Source organism: Hydra vulgaris, chromosome 07 (genome assembly GCF_038396675.1).
Source record: "Hydra vulgaris chromosome 07, alternate assembly HydraT2T_AEP".
NCBI classification, from domain to species: domain Eukaryota; kingdom Metazoa; phylum Cnidaria; class Hydrozoa; order Anthoathecata; family Hydridae; genus Hydra; species Hydra vulgaris.
In genome coordinates this window covers 35,402,501-35,422,500 of record NC_088926.1, presented here as the reverse complement: position 1 = coordinate 35,422,500, position 20,000 = coordinate 35,402,501, and the positions used below count along the sequence as shown (strand labels likewise).

The 20,000-nt window shown below is 26.4% G+C and overlaps 1 protein-coding gene across 4 annotated transcripts in view; it reads right to left on the bottom strand.

The window, feature by feature from the left end:
* Positions 1–14,996: 14,996 nt before the first annotated feature.
* The window catches only part of LOC105846755 (uncharacterized), a 5,611-nt gene continuing 607 nt past the window's right edge, over positions 14,997–20,000 (bottom strand). Inside the window, exons 1-3 of one of the 4 annotated variants that reach the window (XM_065801740.1) lie at positions 19,544–19,709; positions 18,591–18,713; positions 14,997–16,731 (exon numbers count right to left, since the gene is read on the bottom strand). In XM_065801740.1, the coding sequence (XP_065657812.1) occupies positions 15,203–16,702 (1,500 nt within the window). In that variant the 5' untranslated portion in view covers positions 16,703–16,731; positions 18,591–18,713; positions 19,544–19,709 and the 3' untranslated portion in view covers positions 14,997–15,202. Of the gene's footprint in view, positions 16,732–18,590; positions 18,714–18,784; positions 19,070–19,543; positions 19,733–20,000 lie in introns of those variants that run through there. The other 3 variants (XM_065801741.1, XM_065801742.1, XM_065801743.1) reach the window with 3 other exon arrangements.

Sequence of the window (20,000 nt, the reverse complement as noted above, 5' to 3'; positions counted from 1 at the left end):
TTTAACTTAACGGCGAAAATTCTTAAGTATAATGTATTTCACAATTTTTCAGTTTATCTTACCTTTCTCCATTTCATCCATGCTTCCATTTTATGGCGTTTTAAAGTAATTGCTTTTTATTTGGCCTTCGAAAAAACCTTCCAATAGATATAAATCTCATCTGCACAGTACCCAAACAGAAATGGATTTTAAGTCTAGCTATATATTTTCTTAGTTGATCACTTGTCTTTTTAGGATTTTCAATACTCTCCAGCTTCAGATATTGATTATAATAAGAATTATAATATATATATATATATATATATATATATATATATATATATATATATATATATATATATATATATATATATATATATATATATATATATATATATATATATATATATATATATATATATATATAGTATAGATTTTACACTGTAATTTACTGTTCATACACATTAGCTGTACTTACTGTTATAACTTACTTTATAACTTATAGTTAAACAGTTACAGTATACAATTATAACTGGTACAACTTTTTTTATAACTGCTATAACTTACATATTTTTAAACTGCTATAACTTACATATTTATAACTTAAAACAGTTATAGTTATAACTTACAGTTCATAAACATATACTTTTAATTATATGAACTTACAGTTCATATAAAATACAAATTATATACATTTGTATAAATTGTATTTTATATGAACAGTAAGTATATATAAAAATTATTTCCTTTATAAGGGCAAAATGTTATTTGATTACCTTATAATATTAAAAGCCATTCACATTGCCAAGAATTTATGCTCAAAGCAAGTAAAACACTAATAAAAATAAATCAACTTTAGCTAGAGCTGGCCGGGTGTTTTTTATCACTACTTTATATTAAGCTGTTTTTAATTAATTTTTTAGTCTGGCTGCTGTTAATGTTCGGCGACTAATAGCTAATAGGTGCAAGTAAAGTCATAAGTCTTCACAGGTGCATGTAAATTTAAAATTTGTTACTTTTTTAACTTGTAAAAAGTAGGTCTTAACATGTACAAACAGTATTCGTATGCTAAAAAATCCTTTTGTTTGTAAGAGTGAAATTAACACAGAAGGGATTGATAACCGATTTAAAAAAAATGAGCGATTTTAAACTTTTTTGGTTAATTCATTTTATTATTATAGATGATTTTAATTTAAAACAGCATGACAATGATAATTTCTGGAGCTTTGCTGTTTCAGTAATTTAATAAAATCGCTCATTTGTTTTAAATCGGTTATCAATCCCTTCTGTGTTAATTTCACTCTTACAAACAAAAGGATTTTTTAGCATACGAATACTGTTTGTACATGTTAAGACCTACTTTTTACAAGTTAAAAAAGTAACAAATTTTAAATTTACATGCACCTGTGAAGACTTATGACTTTACTTGCACCTATTAGCTATTAGTCGCCGAACATTAAGAAAAGCAGTTATACTTTGCTCAAAATTAAAAACTGCAAGGGATGCAAGGGTGCAAAGCTATGGATTTCTCTTAAATAAGTGTGGTGGCTCTAATGAATTTATAACTTTGCTAGAATATATTTAAATAATTTTCAAAAATAATTTAATATCAAATATTTTCAATGGTTTTTTCTTTAATGTTTTATCGTTTCCCAATAATGATGGGAGCTTTCTCAACCTTAGAGTATTTCTTAACACTTTTAAAACAGCCGTAAATAAACTTAAGTTATTCAACGCAATAAGAATAAGTTTGAAACGTTATTTCCAAGTTTTAAATTTCTTTAAACCGGATTTTTTTAAATCGGATGATATTTTGACAATTAATGGCTACGAAAACTAAAAAGAATATACCAGCACATATGCTCAAGTCCCGTGTTCTTTTCTTTAAAGAAAGTTTCTCAAAATATATAAATAATAGAATTTTTGATGATAAATTCCTTTCCTTCCAATAAATGGCTAAAGTTATACATTGTTTAAAAAAAAAAAACATTTCTCCACCTCTCTCAAAAGCTTTTAAATCTGCTTTATAAGAGTACAAACGGTTAATTGTTGTTTTATAAGAGTACAAGCGGGTGCTTATTGAGCTTGAAAAAATGAAGTTAGGGCTATATAACGACTCAGAATAAGGTGTTTATTTTATCAAAAATAGACTATAATGTTTGGATATTTGAGATTTTATTGGTGCAATGGTTTATTTATTTTTCAAAAGCTTATGATTTGATTCTTGATAATTTATTGATTATTAAATTGAGATCTAATGGGTTTTATAAAAGCCTTAACCCTTTATTATCATAATGTAAATAAATGATTTAATTAAGATTGCTAAATCATTTTATTTTTCATAAAGAAGCTCCTTTATTATTTATCTTATTTACATTGTCTAATTCATACCATAATTGATTAGGACGTTTAAAATGCAATAAAAATAAGGCAAAGAAGACAAGTAGTATCTTATACAAAGTTAAAAACAATAAATTGTGGATTTCCTCAAAGCTCTTTTTTGGGATCTTTACTGTTATGTTGAACCATAGTCCTTTTTATTCCTTCTCCAATATAATTTCAGTTTTCTCAACAGTACTTTGTGACCTGGAAGATCTTAATGGCTTGTTTAAAGCTAACTGCCTCTCTTTGAATATTAGTAAAAATAAATATATTTTATTTCATCAAACATCTTACTGACATAACTTGATATTTTGCAAAAATTTAAAAGTTAATGATTAACAACATCAGATTAAAAATATTACATCAGATAAAATCCTATTAATAATATTTGATGAACATTTTAGTTGGAAAAATCATATGAAGGTCTTGTTTATTTATTATTTTTGAAATTATTATTTTTGAAAAGCAATTTTTGCATTGAAAGCAAATTCCTTCATTAAATGACATTATGTATACGATAAAACATCCACTAAGTAAAAAGTGTTTAAAAATATATAATACTCTTTTATCTATAGCTTTATTAGCTGCTCTGATATTGCTTACGCAAGTACTTGCTCTTCATCATTAAAATAAAAGAAGCTAGTAGAATTATGTGATTCGTAAAAATATGTAATGCATATAAATCCAAGCCGTTAATCCAAAAAAAGATCTCTTAATCCCTTTTTTAAACAACATTAAATAATCAAGTTAAATCTTAAAAAACAGATTATTCAATTGCCTCTCTAGGACGTTGTATATAAAATTTCTGATGGCAATGAATTTGCAAGTGTGCACACCTACTTGTGTCCTAAAATATTATAGTTATATCTTCCATCTTCAGGGTTTTAAAGATTTTTGTTTAAGAGGAATCAATAAACAAGTTTTGTTACGTAAAGGAACACGTTGCACATAAAAATTATAATGATAATCATTGAGAAATAATAAGTGGGTTGTTGTGTGTGTGTGTGTGTGTGTGTGTGTGTTCGAATCACATAATAAAATCCTTTACAACATGTAATCCGAAGACTTATAAATTCAAAGTCTAGATTAAAAAAACTAGTTAAAGTACAAACCAAGGCATCTGATAGAATATCATTTTCGCAAGAACATTTTTTTTCAAAAATAACATGAATTACAATACCAGAAAGAAATAATACTTATAATATAAATATACACATTGTATCATAAAACTTCATTTTATATTATATAACTACGTTATCAAAAGTATTCAAAAGTATTTTAAATTACGAGAATGAGGTTTTTTGATTTATTTTTGAAAATTGGAAAAGTAATCGATAAATCAAATTTGGTAAAACAATTCTATTCTAAAGATATGGTGCACGATATGAAATACAAAATTGATTAAATCTTGTTTTACAAAACGGTTTATTTACAAAATTGGTATTTCTTAAGGCGTAATTGATTATGGATTTCAAAAAAAATAAATCTTTAAAACTAAAGAGCATAAATCGTTTTTTCACATATAAATAAAACATAAAGTATTCTCGTTTCCATAAAAAATATTTTAGTATGCGAGAACCGATCTGCAAAACTGATTAAATGCATAGCGTGTTTTTGAGCAGTAAAGACGTTTTAACTTACTTTACAGTAACTGCAGTAACTACAGTAATGCGGTAGTGGTAAAGCACTCGCTTCATAAGCGAGAGGTTCCGAGTTCAATCCCCATCATGCCCCTGGTAGTACCGCGCTCAACTTGTTTCTCCACGCAGTGGCATTGTTCATCAAGGTTTGTGTTTCAGAGTTATAGAGTTGAGAGAGGGTTATAACCACTATTAAGTAGCCTCCTCATCTGTAGTGGCCTTCTCGGTCTTGAGGAGGTGAATAACAAAAAAAAAAAAAAAAACTGCATTATTTATATCATTGTGAGAAAATGAATAATAAAGTTGTGTTAAACTTTTTTTATTCAAGCATATTCTGGCCTTGTATACGATTCCAGTACTTTTAGACGTTTTAGTGCAAATGTAAATAATATGTTGTTTCCATGTGATCTTCTCGTCAAGAAAAAATAAAAAAATTTTGTTACTTAATCTCTTTTTATCAGATCAATAAAAATTTGCGGCATATTTGTGGGTAAGGAACGTTTTTCAGATAGCGGGTGAAAGAAAATCCATTTGGTTTTGTTTATCTTTAGGGTTAATTTGTTACATTTGAACAAATTTAATGCTTTTTGCAATTTATCATTTATAGTCGAATAGAGTTGGTAAATATCGTTATTAGAGAGAAACAAATTGGTATTATCTGCAAACACGAAAATTAAAAGGTTTGAGGCTTTATAAAAGTAATTTATTTAATTTTTTTATCAAGAACAAAATTGGCCCTAAAATAGAACCTTGCGGTACACCACATGATACTTTTAACATTTTTTTAATATATATATACATAATTATAATAGACAAATTGTTTTCCATCTAATAAATAGCTTTGAAACTATTGTATCAGAAACTCAAATAACATTCCGAACGTTTGTTAAACGTTTGCTAAATGTTTTCAGAAATTATAATGGTGATAAAGAAACTGTAACTATTGAAATTTTAAACTTAGATAAAGATTTTGAAGATCCTCTTTCACATACCAAGTTAATATTATTAAATTGTCTCATTACGATGTGACAATTTAGCATTTTATTTACAATTTAGCATGTGACAATTTAGCATAATATTATGTGATTACTTCAAAATCGAGTTTTGTCTTAAAAATACCTTGAATTATATGAATTTTATTAAATGATGGTTATCCGTAAGAAACCAAGAAAGTAACAAAAGGACGCGTAGCCAGGTACTCGTCGACTGCCTTATGTATAATCTGAATAAAATCTTAGTGTGTGTGTGTGTATATATATCTATATATATATATATATATATATATATATATATATATATATATATATATATATATATATATATATATATATATATATATATATATATATATATATATATATATATATATATATATATGTATAAGTATATATATTAGTATATATAAAAAATATAGTTAAATGCTTAATATATAGTTATCTGCTTAATCTGAACAGACCCGGTAAAAGAAGGTATTTTTACCCGAAAAAAATATTAATTTATATAAAAACTTTTAATGTATTAAAAATGTCGTTTTATTTCTTCGTTTATTTATTTTATTACAGCTATTTCAATGTAGTAACTAAAAATTGCTCTATATTATCAGTAACTAGTAATCGGTAGCTAAATAATAAATTAAAAAAATAATTTTAATGTTAATATGGGGCTAATATTAAATTTTTCTTATGATAAGCGATCTTTCTGTGTTATGTTTCGCCGGTACGCCACAAATAACTTTAAGGTGGTACGTAGGTAAATAAACCAATTTTTTTTAATGTAATATCTTCTTGATATCTTATGTTTCTAAACTGTTGAAGCACATTTGAAATGATACTAAAAAATAAATAATCATATAAAAATTATAATTTAAAAACCTAATTAGGACAAATTAAAGACGATTTAGCAAAAACTTAAATAATACCTGGTCAAAGATTAGTAAAAAATGAAAAAAAATTAGATACTGAAACTTCCACAAAGTCTATATGGTACTTTAAGTGGTGAAATTATTTATAAACTTTGGCATATATAAAGTTCTGACATATATAAACTTCGCCGAATGGTCACACACGAGCAGTGAACGCCTGAGAGAAATGAAGTACATTAGAATAATGGTACTTTAAGTGGTGAAATTGAAAAAAATTAATCATTTTCTGAATTTTGGCACTTGGTATATATATCAAAGAACACTCGTTCCAAATTTGAAACGAAAAGCCCAAGTACTTATTTAAAAATCCTAGACAGAAGATCGAAAAACGCCAAGCGAAGAAAATCAAATGTAAAGTCAAAAAAATAAATGTTCAAATTCTCTGATTTGAATTTAAAACTCTCCTTATCGATAAACTTCTCCTTCATCTTTCTTTAGCATCTACAATAACTTTATAAGATTTGCTTCTCCATCACCTCTATACTTTTTATAACGTAAATTGAACTTCGAGAGAGAACGATTAAACATTTCAAGCACTCCAACAGATTCCATTGCTCCAAAACTAACAGAATGATTAAATGGGCATGTATGAAATACAAACCATTATTGTGCTCTTTGATCTTGTTTTGGACTCCCAATACAGTACAAGACTTGCAATTTTTAGCTAAGGTTTGTGTGTCAATGCATTTTTTGTTAGAAATTAAAGTTACAACTCCATTCAATGAAGAGAATCCACGACGTTGCCAAGTACCATCAACACTAACAGTTACATTTTTTGAAGTACATTTTCATCATTGTTAACTGATGCACCACCTGCACAACCATTGTCAACACATTGCAGAGCTGCCACGGACATTGATTCAGAACAAGCTTATAAATAAGGACTGTGCATTTTTTCTACAACATTGTTATATGTTGGTAAACTCATCGGTGGAAAAAGCCACAGTTGATTTAGTATTTTCACCTAAGGTTTTATTTCCTCTGCTTGAATCAGGGTTGGCAATCTTTTTAAAGCTATACAATTTTTTTGACCATTTACATACAACACAATGCAAAACAAATAAATGTGACAATTATTTTTTAAATTCAGTATCATAGGCAAGATAAACTTTTGATTGGCAACTGGTGCATGTTCCAGCCAAATCAGCAACTGTTCTCAATATATCTGTATTAATTAAAAACAACATTCAAGATTAACTACAGTTTCAGTTTCTTTTATAATATATGAATCTGAAGGCAGCTTCCTAGCTGGTGCTGAAGCGGGTATAATGAATGATGGTGTTATTTGTTTTAATGTTTTGTTTACTTCTAGAGACAATCCTGCTGTTTCTGAAGAAAATATATTTATTGATTTTTTATGTCCCCAATACTTTTGAACAGATGATATACTTTTTTCTCTTTTTTTTAGAAGAACCCATAAAAAAAAAATGATAACAATAAAAAATAGTTCATAAAAATACTATTACTCACGGCTGTTTTACGCAATCTAAAATTGAGCAATGTAAAATTACGTCACGAGTTTATCACTAAAAATAATAATTTCCGCATAAAAATTCACTATCTTTGAAATCATAGTACTTTTTTACTATAAACGTTCTTATCTTTAAATAACAAAAATATAAAAGATCTATCTTTCCTTGTTAAATAAATATTTATATTAAACGGAAAAGAAATAGAAATTGTAAAATTATTGCTAATGATTTGAAATCACTTTTCTATTTTTTGCGATTTTTACGGAAAACCTGCCTTGGGTCAACTAAGATTTGGTAACATAGCTACATGCTTGGTGGTTGAAATTCGGAGCACTTATCGATGACTATCTGTTTTATCTAGATTTTTGCCGACATTGATAATATTTTTACAAAAATTCAGTTTTTGATGCATTTATATTTTTGTTTTTATTCGTTTTAAATGAAAAACGTAAAATTTTTGTAATGTCCGCAAAACTGGTAATTCTTCAACCTATTTAAATATGAAAATCAAAAAATTATTTTCTGTAACACTAGCTATGTTATGTTATCAAATATGTTTGCGAATATGTTTTCATATATTATCAAATATGTTTTTATATATTATCAAATATGTTTTCGAACTTGGCATGTTTAGCACTAAATTTGATTTTTGTGTGATATTTTGAAGCAATGACGTAAGTTACGTCACATAACCTTAAAAGCGTTACTAAATCACACACAGTTTTTTTTTGGTTCGCAAATAAGCTTATCAACTTTGTGAAATTCTCTTCACAGACTTAAATATTTTTTAAATATGTCTTTGATATCTTTAATGTTGATAAATATATTTAATTTCCAGTCAGACTCTTTTTTTTATTTTTTATTTTTTTTTATTTTTATGTAATATTTGGCAACTATGTTGTTTGACTTTAATAATCCCTCAATCAATTCACATTAGGTTTAAGTAAAATTTTTTGCTCTAAAAATGGTCCAACAATGTTTATATTATACATTAAACAACAGAAGTATATTTTATTTGATTATTTTTGCTAAAAAGTAACATTTAACTTTTCAAAATTATTTAAGTTCGTAATTTCTTCGCGTTTATTCAAAAATCAAAGAAACTTTTGATACTTTATGGAATGTTAAAAGCAATTTTTATATATTGTTATTATATACTGTTTATATTCTTTTTACAAAACAATATTATCTGTAATATTACAAAAGTTATAACAGTTTTAGTAACACCCCTTAAGTTAACAATTTAAATAAATAACAAGAAGCCAAATGTCCACCTTGAAACAGCTGTGTACTCTAAACAAACAAGCTGGCTATATTCGCGATGAGTGGTTTGAAATGTTATCATTTAGTCGTGTAATAATGACCTAATATAAAGTTACATACACACTGTAATTACATAAAGTACAATGAAAACCTAGTTAATACGATAGACCACTTTTTATAGGTTTAATGTGAGATTGAAATGTTGTTGCTAAGGGCATTGCTTTAATTTCAAAATAAATAACTTGATTGAAATTCTGATTTTTAAGCCATTACAGAGAGTTATAGTGAAATCTATTACGATCAGTAGAATCTAGGATGATTTTTGAAAAAAATAAGTGTAATTTTAAAAAATTGATTGAAATTATTTCTAGTAATCTTTACCTATGTACCACCGTAAGACTTTTAAGAAATCATTTTGAAAGTTTGATATATCCAACTGAACCATTCCCTTTAATAAGGTTTCTAATTTGGGTAGAAGGGAACACATAGTATGCTTCAAGTTATCAAAAAATATTTGTTTAGATTTTTCTCAAGACAAATGATTTGGTGATTGATAAAGAGTAGGTCATTTTCAAAAACTGGCAGTAAAACTGGCACCTTAACCATCAGACTAATAGGTACCAGGAGATACTCCCAAATAGTTTTTAACTGTATTATTATAAATAGGGCATCCAAACATTGTTAATTAATTATTATCCAAACGGGTCCTTTATTTAAATACAAATGATGCCAACAGCGGAAAAAACCATTTCTGATTTAACACAAGTTGGTCTTATTATTAAGAAAACTTGATAAATTTGTTCTTCCTCTAATGTGCTGTTCATTTAAACATTGTAATTCTTTTTTTGATTATTCTTACTTAAAGACTATCTATTTAAGATATTTTTGGTGGTACTTAAAATTTATATATATTTAATATTAATTAATTTATATATGTATATTAATTAATTTATATATATTTAATATTAATTTCGTCATTTTACAATGTTCTTGTTTTACAAGTTTCATCAATATAATTTAAATAAAAAATTAAAAACGATGGAACAAGACGAAGACAGAAGTCTTGTCACCAAGCCCCTATAGTAAGCGTAAAGTACTTTTACGAATTTCTCATTATATAAATCTACAAATACTCGTTACAAAAAACAAGTTAAAACAATAAAATACGATAAATTGCAACAACAAAAAAAAATAGATCAAGTAAGAAATATAACAAAAAAATTCTTTTTTTTTAATTAAAATACAAAAATATGTTAGTGTCTGTTAATTCAAATAAATACTGTTTAAACATAATTTTAAAACAATTTATTCAAGTTATACTTTTCATATTTTAATCAAGAACTATGTTCCGAAGACGAGATCATCTATATGAAATTAGGTAATCAGATCTTTCAGGCGTTGACTTGGGTAAACTAAAGTTATGGGTAGAGCACCTCGTTAAGTATTTATGATTAATTTTTAGAAATCGGTTCTTAAAGGATTTGGAAGCATGTTATTTTGATATTTAAACATGAAAAACAAGTTTTGAAACAGGTTTAATCCATAGACATTAAAAGATTTAATTTCCATGTGTAATAATTTCAAATTTTTCTTGTAGGCATGGTATGCATTTTTTGGAAATATTTTTATATGCAGGTGCTAATTTAAGGATGGACCAATTCAGAATAAAATCATCTATATGTTTATCTTTTAATTCCCATATATATTTTGACTGCAAGGTGTCTTTTGAATACTTATTATTTTTAAAGGATTGCTTATGATTTGCAAAACGTTTTTTCCATTCACCCTCTGTTATGCCAATATATTGTTTATCAGGTACATTATTAGAGGAAACAACACATTTATATACCATATTTTATAATAAACAATTTCCACTACTTGGACAATTGTTTTTTTGTTAACAATTACCACTTTCTTTATTTCCAAATAATGCATACTATGCCTAAAGAAAAATTTGAAATTATTACACATGCAAACCAAGAATGTTTATTAAACAAAAAATCAGAATTGATTTCTAAATGCAGGCACGAAAATAAGTTTCTCCTAAAAAGCTATAAAAATAAGTGAACTCAAATAATAGTTACATTAACCCCCCTCCCCCCCCATCCTTTATAAAATTTTTTTTATAAAAAAGCAAAAGTAATCAATTCTAAAGAATTCTTTTTGTAATAGTGTCACCATATTCCACAAATGTGTGAAATTTTACAGTTGTTAAGACATTTGCGACTTCCTGTAATTTAATTTTTGGTATAAATTGAAGTTTTATTAATTTGATCATTCATTTCTGATGAGTCTTTATTGATGAAACATAGTGTTAAATGACAAAAAAAATTTAAATTCATTTTCTACTACTTTATATATATATATATATAAACACACACACACACACATGGCTCCTACAAGGGAACATGGCTCCTACAAGGGAAAGGGAAGTTGTACGGTAGCACTAGGGCCCGGAGGTAAATGGGGCCTGGGGAATTTTTCAATACACACCTTATATATATATTAATACAAACACATGCACGCACAATAGCGTGCATGTTTATGTTTACACAAATTCAATACATTTATAAAGTCTCTTTTTGAACATCTATAGGTTTTTGCTCAGTCGATTTGCTTAAAATTTTATTAAGTAAAATTTAAATACGTCATTAGTTTGGACATGATTAATAATCATGTATACCCTACATTATTTACCTAAACACTTTTTAAAAGCTCCAGCTCTTTTGATCTGTAATCATTGATTATTGATCAATAAAGCTAGAACTTTTACAAAGTGTTAAAGTCAATAAATATTGTAAACAACAGGCTTTTTCATTTTAAGTTATTATTTTCTTCATTTAATAAGTAAACGTAAACAAAAAAGTTATATGCTAGTAGAAGTCGTTCTTTTTCATTTATTTTTCTTCGCTTAAATATACCATACAAAAACGTGAGAATTCAACGGTGTGGAAATTAAAGCTTAAGTTAGGATTACGTAATACACCGTAATTTTATTATATTAAATTATGTAGCATAAAATTTTGATAGGCATATTGCATTTTGAATAAAATTGTAAAGATTGCTTGCAGCCCACAGCAAGATTTTAAGTGTTTTTCCTTTAAACAATCTAATTGTTTATCTTGCAGGCCAGATATTTAACAGAAATATCTTGATTGTTTAAACTAATAACGGCAATTTCTTGTAAAGCACCTTTATTTCAATTTCAAGTCAATTAGTTCAATTTCTTGTAAAGCATCTTTATTTCAATTTCAAGTCCATTAGTTCAATTTCTTGTAAAGCACCTTTATTCCAATTTCAAGCCCACTAGTTCAATTTCTTGTAAAGCATCTTTATTTCAATTTCAAGTCCATTAGTTCAATTTCTTGTAAAGCACCGGCAATTTCTTTTAAAGCACTGTAACTATGAGTTATTGGATTGTTAAACAACTTGGTCAGTAATCTTAATATTTGGCTTTTTGTTCTCATTAAAAATTTTTTTTTTTTTTTTTTGGTTTGCGTTTGTTAATCGTTGTACATATTTAAATAAACCATAATAAAAATAATAAGATAAACTTACAATGATAGAAAATATGACAAATATAAACAAGGTATCTGAAAGAAGATAGTAAAGATCTTGCCGTCAGAACCTTAAAAAGCATTTAACAAAGATAAAATTAAAAAAAAAAAACTTTAAAGATAAATAATCTGTTAAAATAATAATTAACACGTAATAACAAGCCAAGAGCAATAAAAATACATAAAACTGTCAATATAATTCTTTGTTTAAAATAATATTAAAAAAAAAAGATGTTTTAATATATAATAAAAATGTTTTGATAAATAAAAATTGACGACCAAATAATGATTCAAATTTTTTTTGGTTGAATGTAATAAAGCCAAGTTTTGGTCATTTTTGTAGTTTCAATTTCAGGAGTTAATTAATTTTTTAAAGCATTGATACCACTTCATGATAAAAGTGAAGTTAAGCACTTCAATCTATAAGTGAATAAATCTTTAAAACCTTTCAGCCTCCTTAGGTTTAAAAAACAAATTTGAAAATTTTATAATTTGAGTTTTAACTTTAAAACATTTAAAAATCTAATCCTTTTTAAAACATTTTAGGATATGGGGCCATGGGAGGCAATATGGCAAAGTTCTTTCTTCAAATATAGGATTACCAAGTTCATCAAGGAAAAAGCGGCTAAAACAGACTTAAAAAGTTCATCAAGTCGTTGAAAAATAATTGTGCAGGGCCGTCGTCGGCGTGTCGTCGACCCTGTTGTATATTTGATATGGAGACAAGGTTATTTGGTTTAACAATAAAAGAACTAAAGCGACTGGTATATAAAATAGTGGAAAAAAATAATATCGAGCATAATTTTAATTAATTTTTTAGAATAGCTGATAAAAAGTGGGTATATAAAATATTTGTGCCATCAATCTTTATTTTTCCTCATTTTTGAAAAAAATTCAAAAATTATTTTTTGCATTGCAAAAGAAGATTCAACGATGTTTAACTTTACTTCCGGTGCAAAAACTTAGACTGGATATACAAAAGAGGTCTGCCGTATTTTTAGAAACTTCTAAAATTGAATTTAAAAGTACATCAGAACAGGGAAAAACTAAACAACTAAATAGCCGAATCCGAATCCGAATATCCAAGAATTAAAAGACAATAAAAAAAGAAGAAATAATAAAAAAAAAAGATAATTAAAAAGAAGAAATGATAAAGAAAAAGACAACTAAAAAGAAGAAATGATCAAGAAAAAGAAAAAGGAAGAATATACTTAATAAAAAAAAATATCGATAAAAAAATTTAAAAGAAAGATATTATCTTATGAAAAAAACTGCAGTGAGAAAAATAATAAAAGTGATAATAAAATTGATTTACTTATCTAATACAACATGCTTGTTTTGTGAAGAATTTTATTCACAATCTTACTCTTTAAGAGACATTACTAATATCTAACAAAGAATCTTTAGGATTTTTTGTTAGATATTAGTAATATTGGGCCAATAAAGTTTGTGTTCTTATTGTTTGTTATATTTTAATAAATGCTGTGTTATTATTGATTAAAAAAATAATTATTTTTCTCTAATTTGTTTAAAGTTTGCCATCATATGAACTGTTAGTTGTCTATGGTGGCATACTAGTACTTTATTTAACTGGGAATTACTTATAAAAAAAAGCAAAACTGGTTAATTTCTAAGGGTTAATATTAATCTACATGTTACAGAGAATACACCCATATCAAAATTTTTTAATTCAGAGAGTCAATTACAATTTACATGTTACAGAGAATGCACCCATTTGCATAGGGTGCATAGGAATGCTCCTATATATCAAAATTTTTAATTTAAGTCTTCCGAATAATAATTTTTAACGTGTTAAAGTTAAATAAGTCATCGTGGGCATCTTTCTCCTATATATGAATAGTCTATAATATAATATATCATATAAATATAAAATAATAGTCTATAAAATAAGTCAAGTCTCTTTAGAAAACATTAAGAGCCACATTTATATAACGCGCATAGATTCGTTACTGTCTTACAAATATAAAATGTGACATTCTTTACCCAAACACGAAAAGTAATAAAGTTCAATTTCCACTTATCCTTTTTTTCTAGAGGAACAGGAAAGACAAATAATCATGTGAGGATTCGTAGTATAAATTTTAATTTTTCATTTCTTTTCCCGTTCCCGTTGAAAAAAAGAATGAGTGAAACCTGATCTTTACACTTCAAGTACACCAAAGTGAAGTTTTAAACTTCTTGTTACTTTCGTAATTTTAGAAGAAACTTTTAAAACAAAATACTTTCCGTTAATCACTTTTTGACAATATATATCGTTATTTGAAAAAACATTGCTGTACTCTCAAAGAATGAAAAAAATGAATGTTTGAAAAAGTAACAAAGATAGATTTTTTTTAAACTAGCAGAAGATAAAGTACTTTTTGAGCATGAAATTAGTTTTTAATGCAATCAAAAGAATGTTTATAAGAAATTTAATGCGGAAATAATTTACTAACGTGGTTCGCATGAATGATGGTAGGCTTCCGTACTTTAAGCAACAGTTAAATTAGACATGAATATACAGAGCAATTTATAACTTTAGACAAATTAGATTTTTAAAATACAGAAGAAAAAAACATTATAAAAATGGTTTCTCATTTGTTGAATTGCTTAATAATAGTATTTATGATTAAAGATATAAATTTGCTTATTATTTTTATTTGCTTATTTTGCTTATTTCTTTTTAGTTGACTCTAGTATATAAAATATTATTTGTAGTAAATAAAATATTATTTGTAGTATGATGATGTCTTTTTACTGAGAAATAAAATAAAAAAAATGCTTATGTGTAACATTATCTAGTTGGTATATTAATTTTTACATTAACAAGTAGTTATTACTTGAGGATTTCCATACTAGAATAAATATTTTAATAAAGATAACTGACTATTTTGATTAATTATATCATAAGTTTACTATGCCTGTCTTCATATTTACATAAGTGCAGCAAAATTATTCAATAGTTTAAGAACAGTCGATAACAGTTACTTATAACTCGGTTACACATAAGTCAGTAGTAGTTTCCCTTATATTTGGCCAAGAGTTGCTTAATGCGTCATCATTAAGATAAGATTTTGGTGTTGGCGATGGAGTAATTATGTTAAATTCAGGTTTAGAAAAATGAAAGTCTCCGTTTGTATAACCTTCCATTTTGCTTCTACCACCATTTGGTTCAAAGTCTCCCAAATATTCAACACTATTTTTGCTATTATTTGATATATATTTACAAGTACAAGCTAATTTTTCCACACATGTTTTACCATCATATTTAGTAGGTAGAGACTTTGTACGAAAAAATGAGTTACGGCAATCTTCCTTAAACGGAGTCCCCTTATCAAATGCGCTTGATATATTTTTTACTTTTCCATACACATGCTCGTACGGAACATCGTTTTCTATTTTACTATTTTTCTTTTTTTGAGCAAATTTTTCTTGGTTTTTAAGTAATATTTTTTTTCTATCGTTTAAATCCAAACCACTAATACATTCTTCAAGTTCTTCGCTGGATACAGGAAGTCTTTCATTATCTTTTGTAACTTGATTGGTTTGATTAACTGACACGCAAATTTTCTCTTTTGAGTTTCGCTTTAATAGAATAGGAAAGTAACGTGGTAAGCTTCCTCTTCGTGCTAATAATGGAGAAAACTTTTTCAATTCAGGTTTAGACACATTAGCTGCTGCGGCTATATCTTTATCTTCTTGTGTTAGAGATGAAGATTTATGGTTTGTTGTAGGTGAAGTTAACTTTGTGGCTGTATTATCGCGGCTCCCTCGTCTCGATAAAATAGGAGAACTTTGCTTTCGAAAAGATTTTTGTATATCGTTTGTTTTTTGTCTAGTTTCAAAATCATAACCGGGAACAAATAACGTCGTAGCAGGAAACATAGGGACGTCAAAATTCTTCATATTTTCTTCGTTAAGTGTAAGTCGTTTAACCTTTCTTGTTTCTCTATTATGTTTATTTGGAGTTTTGGCTGAGTTTGATCGACGGATTTTAAAGTCTTTAATATCACCTAATACAGTCGCCACAGACTTTTTGCGCGAGACATCAGCAAAAATATTTATTTTTTGAATTGAGTTTTGGTTTATACTTTCATTTTTATCGTTTTTATTGTTTCTAAGATTTCTATCAGAAGTACTAGAAGAGTTATTAAGTTCTTCATGCGACTTAGTTTGAACTAATCCATTATCAACATTTTGATCGGAACTTGTTGTTTCGTTAAAACCATTGTGGATGTTAGGGGAACTTATCGACCGTAATCTATTCAGCAAACTATTTGAACTTTTTTTTCTTTCTTCTTCTTCTGCTTTTTTTTTTTGCACTCTGTATGAGTTAGGTCTTTTTAAACTTAACGATGTATTTAGTGAACAGGGTTTTTTACGAGCTATTGGAGATGAGTTTAGAAAACATGGCTGTTGAAAATTGTCTGGAAACGATTTCTTTTGTTGCAAAAAAAGGTTGTCAGTTTGTGAGTTTGTGCTATTCATTTGACTTTAGAACTAATTTGTTTTTTAAGCTAAAAAAACATATTATTATACAAATAATTTTTTTTTATTCAATTGTTATTGTATTACATCAGAAAAAATATCAAATATTGAAAATAAGTTTGACAATTACTTTCTCAAAAAAAGAATTTTATAACAAATTATAAGTATTTTCAAAAAAAGAACGCAATGCCGTCCTCCAAGATCAAAAACCGTATGTCGTTAAGCAAATAAGGCTGCTAATGCAAAATACTAAAGATATTCTAAAATTCTTTTTGTCTGTGGTGCAAATGGAATTATTGTCCGCTATGCTAAAATCAGTAAGTTGCCTGCTATACTAAAGCTGCAAAATGCTAGCTATATTGAAACAATAAGTTGCTCGTTATGTGTGAGTTATCAGTTACCCACTGTACTAAAGCTATAGGGAGCTTGCTATACTAAAGCTATAGACATCTTACTATACTGACGCTATGGATAGCTTGCTATACTGAAGTTTTTGGTTGTTTGTTGAAGTGAAAAATTAAATTACTCGGTATACTCAGTATTCTAACATCCAAATTTTACTTTTGATGTTTTTCAATTTAAACTAAATTTAATAAATTTTGATAACTTAGAAATAAAAGAAACAAACTGAATATTTAATATGAATTTATATAATATTAATAAAATATATATAATTATTTGAAAAAAAATATTTTATGATATTAAGTACCATGGAAATGATTGTGCACTGTTTTTAAAGGTTTTTAGTTGAAGTTATTTTTACTTCAGGTTTTTTAGAAACATCTTTTTTATTTCGACCCTTTTTCGAAAATGAAAAACCTTAATAATTTTTCTTTTGTCTTATTTATGCTTGTTTTTTGTTATTTCATGTTTATATTGATTTTCTCTTTTTTTTGACCTATTTACATCATAATAGTAGCATTATTATTAAACATTGATTTTAATTCTTAAGAAACATTCAATTTCACAGTACAAAGTACAGAGTATAAAGATTGTTAATGCTCGAAGATTGGGGGGCCTTCAGAATAAGAGCATTTCCTCACAACTACATGATTGCAGGCTCCATAAGCTAGTTAACAATAACTTAAACATTTTTTAAAAAATAACATTTTTGCATTGCCACTTTATTTGACATAAGCATACACATATAAATGTTTGAAGTTTCGTGTTTGTAAATCTCAAACATTAAAAAAGTTTATAGTTAATTTAATATTATATAAGTTATTTAATTAAGTTTTATATATTTATATTTAATTAATATCTAATTGTATAATTTGTATTAAGTTAAATTTTATTATTTGTATTAATTCAAAAGCTGTCAAAGCGAATTAAATTTTATTGATTGAAAAACAAATTCTTATAAATCAAAAATTACGATTTTAAAATTAATTTTGATCCGTTTTTTTGTGTGGATAAAATCTTCTAGAGGTTGTTGTTGTTTGAGAACCAAAAAAAAAAAAAAAAATTTCGTTAATATTTAAAACAGCATGTATTTTGTTAATGTTTTTATTACTAATATTTTTATTGTTCATTTTTATTATTATTGTTATTTATTATTATTATATTGTTATAATATCGCAATAAAAAAATCGCCAAAATAAGTCTGACTTATCGATAAGTGCGTGCAAAGTGACGTAATCATACTTTTTAATTCGTTATTTGGCAAAAATATGCGCGCGTGTAAGATAAAAAACCTGCATTGTTTTTTTCGCAGCGACGTTACTTCAGACTTGATCCGTTGTTTTTTTTTTATCCATAGTTAATAAAAACATAACAAAATTGTTATCATATTATAAACTTTTATTTTTAAGTCCTGACTTAAATATATATTTAAGTCAGGACTTAAAAGTAAAATATATTATTATATTAAATATACTATTATATTTACCTCTCCCAATTCCAAACTGAGATTCACAATATCAGATATAGATATTGTTGCAAACTAAATGCCAATATATAAAGATTAAGTAAAACCTCTCCTCTTCTGGTTTCCTATTCTCCCCAGCTTCATCTAATTTAATCAATTTGAAAAAAATCAAATATAATAAAAGAAATGCTTTTAAATTAATAAATTGTGCTTACAACGTCTCGTGTTTATCATGTCTAAAGTTCTTCTCGGTTTATCGTTATATAAATGATAAATTACTTTAAAAAAAATAATGTAAGCAACGAAAAACAATTAAGCAACCAATGATTTTTTTCGCCAAAAAAAACTAAAGAACTAAATAAAGAACGGAAACAAAATAAACAAGTGAGAATAAAACAAAGGCAACCTAATACGTAGCATAACATAACATTGCCAACAGAGCCAAACAAGACCTTCTTATTGCAGAGGGATTAACTTGTATAAAAGCTTCTTTTTAAGACTTAAAATATTAAAGTATCGCTTTTTTTAAATTGTTTCTTGAAAAATGTATTGATAAATATAAAAAAATAATATATCTATGTAAGCTTTGTTATCAATATACAAATTTCGACAAAAAAGCAATTTTTTAAAAAAAAAAGTACATTTCATAATAATAATTTTAATATGAAATATATAGCTTTAACTGGATATTTGAACTTGAACACCGTATTTTCATATCAAATCGGTACTTAAGATTTCATTGGGATTTCATATTCTCTGAAATAAATTTGAGCAATTTAGTTTAAGTGTTATTATAGCCATTACTTTTTTTAATTACTAAATGTAAAAATACTTTAAAAAAAGCAACAAGTTGTAACAATTGTTCCTATTAAAATAATGAAGAATGATGCTCTGTCCTATTTTAACCATAAGTTTTATTTTATTTAAACTTTTTTAATATTCTTAACTCGATAAAAAAATAATAAATTTCTCACTGATTAAAACTGTACTCTGTACAAAGATAACAATTTTTGTTGATATATATTCTAGCAACGAAGTTTTGAATTCCACTTTGAGCTTTTTTAAAAAAAAAAAACTGATCAAAGAACGCAGCATTTTGACATTTTCCTCGAAAATGATAACAATGTTACAAAGCATTGATACTTACATACAAAGTTTGTTGTGAAATTGTTCTCATTTCTATGATTCAATCTATATACGACTATGTAAATATTAAGTCGTTTATGTTTACACTAGATTTTTTTGATCTAGTAGACAAAACTGTCAGACTGAACTTTGATTTTTAAATCGTTTTTATATCGGGTCGCAAAACCTTTTATTTGCTTTTTTTTTGCAAACATCAATTTTCTTTATTATGCTGACCGTTTTTTTACCTGGTAGAATACTTAATAACGTTAGCGGTTTCTGAAACAATTTTTAAAATCTGTTTTT